This window comes from Monodon monoceros, unplaced genomic scaffold (genome assembly GCF_005190385.1).
Source record: "Monodon monoceros isolate NGI ecotype Baffin Bay Population unplaced genomic scaffold, NGI_Narwhal_1 Super_Scaffold_12, whole genome shotgun sequence".
Lineage (NCBI taxonomy): Eukaryota > Metazoa > Chordata > Mammalia > Artiodactyla > Monodontidae > Monodon > Monodon monoceros.
Window position 1 is genome coordinate 154,661,603 of NW_021703768.1, and position 11,395 is coordinate 154,672,997.

General features: G+C 61.5%; 1 protein-coding gene across 2 annotated transcripts; it reads left to right on the top strand.

Moving 5' to 3' along the window:
- Window positions 1–4,109: 4,109 nt before the first annotated feature.
- GJC2 (gap junction protein gamma 2) lies at window positions 4,110–11,061 on the top strand. 2 transcript variants are annotated; one of them, XM_029217068.1, is made up of 2 exons: window positions 4,110–8,205; window positions 8,380–11,061. In XM_029217068.1, exons 1-2 carry the CDS (start codon window positions 8,131–8,133, stop codon window positions 9,418–9,420), a joined length of 1,116 nt encoding a protein of 371 aa, XP_029072901.1. In that variant the 5' UTR covers window positions 4,110–8,130; the 3' UTR covers window positions 9,421–11,061. The 2 variants fall into 2 exon arrangements, with proteins under 2 accessions (XP_029072901.1, XP_029072900.1); XM_029217067.1 differs by having other exon boundaries at window positions 4,110–10,427.
- The last annotated feature ends 334 nt before the right edge of the window (window positions 11,062–11,395 follow it).

Below are 11,395 nucleotides of genomic sequence, written 5' to 3' on the forward strand. Positions count from 1 at the left end.
CAGAGAGGGCTGCCCCTGAGCTGCTGCACGCTACTTGCCCAGGGCTCCCACCAGGTGGGTGCAGGGCCTCATCCCCCACTGTCTCTTTGAGTTGCCGTTGAGGCCAGGGTCAGAAGGTCCTGGGGGCTCATCCTGCATGAACCACTCCTCCTGGTCCCTGAGCTGGGCTGATGGTGGCAGAGGGACAGACACTGCATACCTGAGGAGGGACTGAGACTACAGAGGATGGACCTCTGCATCTGGGGGCCTTGTGCATGGCCCACTGGGGGTCTGGCCGGCCATAATGTTCCTGGAGAGGCCAGCCCAGGGAAGACACCTGGGGACCTCTGTTAGGGTTCCAGGCTCTGTGGAGTCTCAGAAGATACCTCCAAAAGCTGCCCATCTCAAGTTGGGGCAGCTGAGTTGTACTAGGCACAGGAGGCACTCACCTGAGCCCTGGTCCATGCCCAGGCCATGCTCCTATGGTGGAACCCAGACAGATGGTGGATGCAGACCTGGAGGAGGCAGGGAACCCAGACAAATAGAAAGGCTGCGCTCCATCCAAAAGTCCAGATGCACAGCGGAGGGCAGGCGAGAGCTGGGCCTGGACACTGGACGGTGGGCAGAGGGGCGCTGGGCAGCCCCTAGGCCTGGGGGCAAGTGAAATGGGGCTGGGCTGCCTCCTGACCTACTGTACAGCCTGGGAGAGACTGGTTCCCTCTCTGGGACCCATCCAGCCCCAGGGACAATCAGGGATTCAGACCCCGAGCCTCAGGGGGAACAATGGAGCCCTTGAAGGCCCTCCCCCCACATTGTGCTTGGTGGTGAGAGGTGGCCCTGGGTCGGGTCGGGCCCTGGACTTAGCCGGGTGCACACCCTCAGGAGGGCTGGTGTCCAGCCGGCCAGCAGGTGGAAGGGCTCAGAAGGACTTGTTTCCTGGCCTGGAAAAGGTAGGGTACCACCAGGGGATCAGGTTTGGGGTGCCCTTTGGGGCTGACAGCACCCTGTTTACTCTGGGCCCAGGGTCTCAGGGGCCTGGACTCAACTCTCTTGGAACAGCCAACCCCAGGAGATAACGGGTGCTGAGCCTGGTTGGGTGGCCCTCCATTCTGGGGGTCTGTCCATCTCAGGCCCACTGCCCTCACAGGGCCATCAGTTTGGGTGGTGATTCAGCTGCAGTAAGACTCAAGGGTAGGAGGAGGTAGAGGCAGAAGTCTGCCCCTCCCCCTCCCCCAGAAGCTGCTCAGGCCAGCTGATGAGCAAGGGGGGAAGGTGGTGGGCCTCCGAGCAGCTGGGACCCCTCAGGCCATGTGGGACTGGCCAGCCCCTGCCAGCTAGGCAGCTGCAGTGTATCCAGAGGCTGATGCCTTGGGCTATTCAGCGCTGGGGGGAGGTTGGGGAGCCCCTACTCTTCCACATGGGTAGACAAGCTGTAGTTGGTACACCTGCCTGCTGTCCACACTGCTCTTGGTTTAGCCTTTATGTGGCCACGGGCACCTCCTAAACCCTTGTGGCCACCTGCTAGGTCTTGCGTCCTCAGATCTGGGTCCTGGAGGTTAGCAGAGCAGAACAGACTCCTGTTCTCCAGGAGCAGCACCCATTGTGCCACAGATGTGAGTTGTCTGGATGCGGACTGCGTGCAGGGTGGCTGGACATGAATGGGGAGCGGGACTGGGCTGGGGTCCTGACAAGGGCAGCACGGCTGAGGGGCGGCAGCTGGTCCTGTGGTATGCTCGGCTGTTGGAGGAGCAGGTGGACACAACAGGTGTTCAGGGCAGGAAGGGGGTATGCAGGGCAGAGAGAGTGGCACTGCCACACACTGAGGGGGCAGAGCCTGCAGTGGCTTTAACGCGGCGTTTTGGGCCGCATCAGGGTGGAGGGTTGAAGGAGAGGTTGAAAATGTGGGCACCCCATGGAGTCCGAGGGGCACAGTGTCCTGCCCTTGGCCAGCAATGCCTGGGGAGGTCCTTGAGGGGGCACCGAGCTTGGGCAGGGGTCCTGGTTCAGCCTCACACCCTTGCTCCTCCTGACACCTCCCCCTGCCAAAGCCCAGGGTTCTACGGCCCAGGCCACCCTGTAGCAGCAGTTCCTGGCCTGGCTGCAGGAGCGGTACAGGCTGCGCCACCATGACTCACTCCCTAGGCCTGTCCCCATCACACCCTCCACTCCTGCAGGAGGCCCCTCACTTCCCAGGTTCCAGGCTGGAGCAGAGCAGAGAGGGGGCCCCCTCGTTCCTCCACAGACCCAGAGTCACCATGGGATGTGGTTACCAGCCCAGCCACCTGCACCTCCAGAGGCCCTGGGAGGGAGGAGGGCCCTCCCACCTCAGGTTTACACCAGCCCTCCCCAGAGCTTCCAGGCAGGGCTCCACTGCCTCAGACATTGAGTCATCCCACTGGCATTTGCTGAGCGTTTGGTGTGATTGGGGGCACTGAGCGTGCGGTAGGGACACCTCACTCTTCTGGCTGTGGAGGGAGCTTCCCAGAGGAAGGCCATTGGAGCGGTACAAGGCGGAAAGCAGTGCGTGTGTGTGCCTGAGCGTGAGGATGAAGCGTGTGGGCGTGCAAATGCGTGTATAAGTGTGTGGGTATGCAGTTGTTAGAGGGAGGGAGTCCAGACATGGTCAGCTCTGAGGTGGACAGGAGCAGGTCAGGAAGTTCCTGAGGACCTCTGAGGATATGGGTTTTGTGCTGAGAGCCCCAGGCTCCCTGGGACCCAACCCAGTGGGGCCTGTGTCCCCACCTTGGGGTGCCTGCAGGAGGGGAGATGGGGGTAGGGGACTGGGAAGGGAACCTCGCCACTAGCTGGTGTCTACACTGTGGGAGGCTGTGGTGTGCACTGGAGTTGCTGGGGGCGGATGGATGTGGCAGAGGGTCCCCAGGCCTGGGGTCTGGGTTTTGGGCACCTGGGTTGGGGGTGGGTGCACACCTCTCAGTGGCCAGGGGGTTCAGGCAGGACACAACTGGGGCATCCGGGACAGGGGCACAGGGAGGGAGGGGCATGGAAGACAACCCACAGAACCACTAGCAAACTGACAAGGGAGAGACCTCGTGGGCATCCTAAGGCCAGGCTGTGAGGGAGGCCACCATTGGGAGGCCTGGGAGCTAGTGGAGGTGGAGAGAAATCGGATTTCTTCAGGCATACAGCACTGGGGACTGAGCAAGGCAAGTGCTGCAGCCCCACTCTCTGAGTAAGAACTCTCCCCCACAGGGCACTTCAGTGGGTGGGTAGGCAAGCAGCAGGAGGGAGACCTTAGCCTGGGAGGTGGGTGGATTGCAGGAGCAGCCCCTGGTCCCTGATCTAAGGCCTCAAGTCTCCCAGGGCTGAGTCCACCTTGGGCTACTTGTAGGTACTCATATGTAGAAGAGGGACCACCCGGAGGGACCACCCAGTGCCAGGTGCGTGCAGGAATCTGAATCCTCAGGAAGGGAAAGAGGTTATCTGAGATGCCCAGGTTCCCAGGGAAGGGTTCCACCAGTCCTCTTGGTGAGCTGAGCACTCCACTCTGGGGGGGTGGGGGGGCAGCCAGGCAGCCCCACCTCAGCCAAAGGAAGTCCACCCACCATGAGAGGGGGCACATGGGAGGAAGCTGGGCCAGGGATGGGAAGGAAATGGCTGGGCAGGCCCTGACCTCACTACTGGGCATCTCTGGTTCTCAGCCTCTGACCACCCCCCCCCCACCAGCCCAGGACCTTTGTTCAGACCCAGGGGTGAAAGGGGCTTGAAGCGGAGAGAGCCCAGCTGCCCACCCCTGCAGGAGCCACTCCATTGGTGCCAGAACCAGGTGTGCAGGGCCCAGCTCACCCCAGCACAAGTCATCCTGATGCCCACTGGAGCCCATGGTGCCTGCCTATCACCCTCCTCCCAATAGGGTGCCTCCTTGAGCAACTCTTGGTGAAGATGACCCCAGCCCCCTTCATGGGGATCCCCCATGTGTGCCCTGCACCCTGCCCAGTCACCCCTCCCTCCCCCGACCCCACACCCTTTAGTGAACACTCCCAGGCCTGCCCCCTCCCAGACCTTGACACCCAGGGGCACCTGGGCCCCTTCTCCCCAAACCTCGTCCTGGATCCCACTTGAGTGGCCCCCATCTGCACTTGCTCTAACATGTAGCTTTGGGTGAGATTCCCTCTGGGGAAAGGATTCCCTCTGGGACAAAGGTCCCAGCAAGATTCCCTCTGGGACAAAGTTCCCAGCAAATGCCAGGGCCTTGTTCCCTGAGGGGCCAGCACCCCCTCACACACCCTACTCTCCTGCTGGCCCAGCCCAGAGCCAAGCTCCCACTGGCTGCCTCCCATCAGCACTGGGCAGCCATGGGCCTGGCCTTTGCCTCCCACTGCCCCATCTCTGTGTTGGGGTCCTTCTTGCACCCCACAGCCCCAGGACAGGTCACAAGCAAAACTCCCAGCTCTGTGCTTGAAGCCTCCAGACATAGAGAAATACGTTCCAGATGGGACAAGACAGGGAGAGGGAACTTGAAGTGATGGAGTAGGAAACCATTTTAAATAAGGTTTTTAATTTTACAACACGTGTGATTTACAGAGAAGCTATAAAGAGACCAGGGAGAGTTCTCATTTGCCCCCAAACCCAGTTCGCAGTGATGTGCTTGTCACAACTGGTGCACCAATATTGATACATTGCCGTTAGCCAAAGATTCCTCACTTTTCCATGTGTCCTTTTGCTGTCCCAAGGTCCCCAGGGGGAGGGGTGACTGTCCTCGTGTCTCCTTGGTCCCTCTTGGGGGTGACTCCCTCAGACTTCACTAGTTACTGATGCCCTTGGCATTTTGAAGGTCAGGTAGTTTGTAAAAGCCCCTGCTGGAACTTGTGTCAATGTATCTCATGATTGCCTGGGGTGAGGGTTTGGGAAGAAGCCTCCGGGGCAGCAAGGTCTGTGCTCTCAACTTGGCTCCTCCCTGCAGGTGGGGACCTCGGCCACCTGCCTGAGGTGATGTCTGTCAGGTTGTACTCCTCCCTCCCTCCTTGCTGTGCTCTCTGGAAGAGCACCCTCCTTGAGGTCACAGTGACTACATGAATTATTCAGAATTCCCTTCTCCCCCATTTAGTTAGTTATTGTATCATTTGTATCAGTGGGGTCTCATACATTTTCTACCTTGGGCAACAATCTATAAACCAATCTATAATAGCAGGGTGGTGGGCTGGCCTCAGAGGCAATCGGGTGGAGAGACAGGACCAGGGGGCAGGGCTCAGCGTGGGGTGAGGTGGAGCGGGAGTGTGGGCGGGGAGTGGACGCTCGTGGGACTGCGGCGTAGCAGAAGCCCCAGCAGGGGTGGTTTCCGCCTGTGTGGGAGCAGAATGCGGGTGCTGGTGCGTTGGGACCAGGAGCGCTTGGCATTTTACTGCAACGTCGGGGGGAGTGTCAGGAGCACAGGTCGATGGGCTTCCTAAGGTGCTTGGCAGAAGCGAGGCAGGCCCAGGGAGCGGCAGGACCCGGCGGAGTCCGGTTCAGGGTTTTTGCTGATGAAGCGGAGGGGGTGCTGAGCGGAGAGCCGTCCAGGATAAGCCCATCTGAGAGGAAGACGCTTTGGAGGGAAATTTTTGGGTCTGGTCGTCTGGGGTTTGCTGTGCCTGCTGGCATCCATGTGCCGATCCAGCAGCTGGCACCAGAAGTCTGGATTTGGGGGACCCCTGCGCATGGCACTGAGGGCCTGGGCTCCTCCAGGCCATAGCTGGTCAGCATCAGCCCCCTGACCATGGAATGACCCCGCTGTGACACAGGCCCTGCACACACATGTACACAGCACGCAGGCATGGGCCCTTGGGTCTGAAGAGCCAGAGCCTCTGCTCCACACCCAGAGGGTGCCTGAGCTCCCCCACTGGCACAGGGGGAAGGAAGAGAGGAGGTTTGCTCACCCTTCCTGCTGCCCAGGCTGTCCCCTTCTGCTGACAGCCTGCAGGGCCTGCACCCTCTTTCCTCCACACGACTTATCTCTGGGGGGGGCTCTGACTGCACCCAGGTCAGCCCCCCAGGACAAAGTGCCATCCTTCACACCCCAGGGCAGGGTCCATCCAGTGCCATGCTAGAGCTGGTCTCAAGAACCCTGTCCTCACCCCCCACTCCCCGCCCCCGTGAGTGTCTCCTCGAGCTGGTCATGGGCCTGGTGGGCGCATTTATACCACGGGAGTCAGCAAACACTACACCAAGGCTTTTCCACCGAGGGCCAGTTGTTAAATACCACACAGAAGGGGTCAGGACTGCCCTGGCACCCCTACCCTCCCTCCCATTTCTCCACTGGGCTCCATCTTGGAGGGGAGAGAAGTGGGGGATGCTCTGCCATCCCTTTTCTGGGTTCCTGCATGGTGGGATTATAGGCCTCAGCCTCCTGGGATGTGGGACTGTCGAGGTCAGGGTTGGGGACAGGTCCTGAAGGAGAGCTGAAGTTAGAGCTGAGGAAACATAGCCAGCTGAGGACATCAAGACCCTCATGCTCATTCCTCCTTGAGGCAGAGGTATATCAAAGGTGGCCCTGAAGGGCTGGGCATGTGCCAGTCTGTGTACCTGTAAATGTGTGTGCCTGTGCATGAGTGCATTGCACATGTGAGTGTGTGTATATATATGTATGCACATGTGTGTCTGAGTGAACGTATTTGCATGTGCACTTGTGAGTGTTTGCATGTGTGTGGCTATGAGGGGGCGCTGCACACAGATGTGAGGAAATAGGGTCACTTCCCCAGGAACCCCGGCTGCCCCCTCTTCCTGCCCCCACCCCTGCCCCGGGAGAGGCCCCAACTCCATAAAGAGGGCCCGGAGCCCTGAATGCCCCTGTTGTTCCATTCCACACCTGACCACGCTGCCTCCCAGGCCTGTTCCAGAAGGAGGGGGCCAAAAGCATCAGGTACTCAAGGGTCTTCTGCCTCCAAACTACCCAGGAGCAGGTACTGGTGTGGAGGAGGGAGGGTGGGCATTAGGAGGCTGCAGCCCCCTCCCTAGAGGTGCAGGGGTACAGGGGTGTCTGGTCCTGCCCACTGAGCCCCTTCTAGGTACAGGCTCACTCAGGGGTAGCTGATCTAGAAGGAGCACTGGTCTGGGACGTGGTAAGTGGCCACATGGCTGTCTCCGAGTGTCACAGGTGCCCGAGTGTGGTTGTGTGTGTGCCTTACGGTGTCTGTGGGCCTCGCTGCACATGGTGCCACCCTGAACAGACACCTGGGCTCACCCCCTCACACCCCAGCCAGGATGTGCAGAGGACATGGGAGTGCTGGAACAAGAGGGAGGAGCAGCCTGGAGGGTAGGCCTCAGCCCCTGGTACAGCTGGACCAGTGGCGGGGGTGGGGGGGTGCAAACAGCACGGCAGTGGTCCTTTGTGGAGACAGGGGGACCAGAGCCCCTGTCCAGGATGTGGAGGAAGTGGGGGCCCACTGTTGGGGCGTCTGGAACTGATGGGGCTGGGGGCTACAGGGGCTGGAGGCTGACAGAGCTGTTGGGTCTGGGGATGGATGGGATTAGGGGGTGATGAGAAGGCTAGACTAGGAGGCTGAGGGCTGAGGGCCACTGGGTCTAGGGGCCTGGAGAACTGTGGGCTGATGGGGGACTGGAGTGGCTGAGGAGCTGGGGGGCCAGGCAGGCTGCAGGCCCAGCCCTTGGTGGGCCCCTGGCATGCTGGAAATAGGAATCCAGCAACCTGGGTGCTGCAAGGTGGGAGCAGGCATCTGAGGTGAGGCCCAGACTCTGAGCGAGGCTGGTCCGTTTTCTGGTTGGCCTTACGAAGGCAGCTCACCCAGTGGACTCCCTGCGGCTCTCAGGGCCTGGGGTGAGGTCCCCAGAGGCTGGGTAAGGGACACAGCTTGCACGGCACTGGGCTTTCCTAGAGAGCTGGGGGAGGGCAGGAGGGCTGGCCCTGCTCCAGGCCACAGGGACCTAGAGTCGGGTTTTGGGGGGAGCAAGGGTATGTGCTCAGCCAGAGAAGGAGACCCCTTGTCTGTCCTTGTAGGATCTATCCTCTGGCTGCAGAGGCCCCGGCCTCTTGCTGATCCCTCCTACGGCAGGGTCAGGACCCTAGGTGAGGGCGGCGCTCCTGGAGGGGCTCCAGGTGCCACTGTACACCCTTCCAACCCACCAGCCCTTGCCCCCATTACCCTCGCCCCAGGTTGAGCTCCTGCTCATGGCCTGCAGGTCCCATCCCCCGCCCCTATGACCAACATGAGCTGGAGCTTCCTGACGCGGCTGCTGGAAGAGATCCACAACCACTCCACGTTCGTGGGCAAGGTATGGCTCACGGTGCTGGTGGTCTTCCGCATCGTGCTCACGGCGGTGGGCGGTGAGTCCATCTACTCCGACGAGCAGACCAAGTTCACGTGCAACACACGGCAGCCGGGCTGCGACAACGTCTGCTACGACGCCTTTGCACCCCTGTCCCACGTGCGCTTCTGGGTTTTCCAGATTGTGGTCATCTCCACGCCCTCCGTAATGTACCTGGGCTATGCTGTGCACCGCCTGGCCCGCGCCTCACAGGACGAGCGCCGCCGCGCCTCTCGCCGCCGACAAGGCCGCCTCGCGCCCCGTGCACCCCTGCCGTTGCCCCCACCGCCCCACCCGGGCTGGCCCGAGCCCGCAGACCTGGGCGAAGAGGAGCCCATGCTGGGCCTGGGTGAAGAGGACGAGGATCCGGGGGCGGCTGAGGGCCTGGGCGAAGATGATGAGGCTGAGGACGTGGGTGCAGCCAAGGGCGCAGGAGGGGACTCAAAGGCGACTGGGGTCTCAGGCCCGGCAGGTCAGCATGACGGGCGGCGGCGCATCCAGCGCGAGGGGCTAATGCGCGTGTACGTTGCCCAGCTGGTGGCGCGGGCCGCCTTCGAGGTGGCCTTCCTGGTGGGCCAGTACCTGCTGTATGGTTTCGAGGTGCGGCCCTTCTTCGCGTGCAGCCGGCAGCCTTGCCCGCACGTGGTCGACTGCTTCGTGTCGAGACCCACTGAGAAGACGGTCTTCCTGCTGGTCATGTACGTGGTCAGCTGCCTCTGCCTGGTGCTCAACCTCTGTGAGATGGCGCACCTGGGCCTGGGCAGCGCGCAAGACGCTGTGCGCAGCCACCGCCCCCTGCCCACCACCCCTGGCCCCATGCCTCGCCAGCAGCCCTGTGGTCTCCCCGCCGCGCCTTCGGGCCTGGCCTGCCCGCCAGACTACAGCCTGGTGGTGCGCGCGGCTGAGCGCGCACGCACCCACGATCAGGACCTGGCCAACCTGGCGCTGCAGGCGCTGCAGGACCGGCGGTCACTTGGGGACCTCGACAGCCCACCAGGCCCTGGCCTTCCAGCAACCGCCCGGGGGCCCCTGAGGGCCGGCGCCCCTGCCTCCGGGTCGGGCAGTGCCACGTCGGGGGGCACTGCCGGGGGCCAGGGCCGGCCAGGGGCCAAACCCAGGATGGGCTCTGAGAAGGGCAGTGCGAGCAGCAGCAGGGAGGGTAAGACCACCGTGTGGATCTGAGGCCTGCATTGGCTGCTGTTCCTCCTCCCTCCTCACCAGGGCCGAGGTGGAGGGCTCTGGAGGAAGTCTAGGGTCTGGACACTGCCTAAGGGGCAGAGCACAACCTACTCTCCTCCCCCTTAGGTGGCTGCTCTCCCCCTCGGGAGGGGGCGGAGGGCACCAGCCTGCTCTGCATCACTGCCCCTCCCTGCCTGCGCCCCATCTTCATCCAGGATAGGGTGGGGAAGGTAGGCCTGGGAATCACGAATGGTCCCCAGCTCTGGTCCATAAGCCCTGATGGGTAGGTGGAACTGTGGCTGGGGCATTTCCACCCTCCCAGAGCCACCCAGCTGGCCACCTCAGGACAAGGCTGCCCTCCAGGAGAGAGCTCCACCCCCTCCTGCCCCACTTTCCCACCAGTAGCCCATGTGTGACTGCCCAGCGGTGCTTGGCCTGGGTCTTGGGGAGTACTGTGCTTGTCCTCACTCCCTGCCCAGCAAATGGGGCTCTTTTCCTAGCACCCACACTCTTCTAGCCCAGGTTCTGGTTCTTGCAGAGATGGAAGCAATGCCAGGTCTTCCTTGTACAGAAGGGAAAACAGAGACCACAGTGGGCAGAGGCCCCTGTGCCCAGCCCTGGTTGGTACCACCTCCTGCCTCACCCCCACTAGGCCCCAAGCATGAGCTGCCTCGAGTGCCAGGTGGACCTGCACCCTGCTTCCTGTTCCCTGCCCAGGCAGATCTGGGGCTCAGGCCCCACATGGGCCCCAGGGTGGATGGGACCATGCCCTCTCCAGCTCCTGTGCTGGCCTGGCGTGGCCCCTTCCTCTGGGACATACTTCAAGTTCTGAAAAGACATCAGTCCCCCTTACCACTCAGACCAACAGGATGGTGGTGAGGGGCTATAGCTTTGCCCCTGTTAGGGGAAGGCGCTCTGAGGCTCCCACCACAGCCTCTTCCCTCCAGCCCCCTGTCCAATTCAGACACAGCCTCCAAAAGGAGTGAAATAAAACTAACTTTTGTTTACAACCACATGTGTATGTGTATGAATGTCCGCATAAATGTGTGTGTGTGCTTGTGTATGTATGTGGGAGTGTGGTGTGTGCACATATGTGTGAGTACGTGTCCACCGCTGGCCTCTGGGGACACATGGCTCAGCTCTAGGATGGCTGGGAGAGGAAACCACTTTGCAGGGACCATATGGGGAGCAAGGCCCAGGTTGAGCCCCTGCAGCTCCTTGGAGACACCCTGGTGCCTCTCTGTGCCAGGCAACAGGCTCTGCCCAGAGGGGAGGGATATGGCTGAATAAGAACAAAGAACAGCCGGGCCTGCATGTTTAGAGCCCAAGGTGGTAGCTCAAAGGACAGAGAGGCAGTCCTGTCTCAGGCCCCAGCATTATCCAGATGCTGGCCAAAGCCTGCAGTGGTAGCTTTTGGTGGGGAGCAAAGGTGAGCACAGTTGGGGAAACAGCTGCTGCCGTCAAGGAGCCACCTTGGTCTAGACTTCAGTGATCCTGCTGTCTACCAGCCTCCCTCAGGCCCAAGGCAGGCCCTGAGAGCTTTTCCCAGATTGCAAATCCTCTCTGGGGTCCCAGGGCCAAGCCCCAAGCCTGGGTGAACCCCAACCCAGCCTGCCTGTGGTCAGATGCCAAATGCAGGCTGAGTCCCTTTCCTTTGTGGGGTCTGACTGGCTGATCCCGGGTTCCAGGTGACCCCACCCCAAGGTGAGCCTTGCCCCCAGGTAAGCCCCACCCCCACGAAGTCCCAGATGTCAATGCTGGAAGCAGAGCCTCAGAAGGAAAGCCAATCCAGGTCCAGAGCAGGGACTCACCACTCGCCTCTCCAAGAGAGGAAAGCCCATGGAACTGGCATCCCTGCATTTGGGGCTGTGCTGCTGGCAGTGTCGTCATGAGGAATACTGGGTTTCTGCGGTGGGGAACATGCTGTCCAGCCATGCCTGGCTCCCATCAGTGTGACTGGGTGCAGTGAGCGGCAGAG

Coding starts and splice junctions, on each gene's coding strand:
- GJC2 (XM_029217067.1), top strand. CDS start 8,131: ATGACCAACATGAGCTGGAGCTTCCTGACGCGGCTGCTGGAAGAGATC.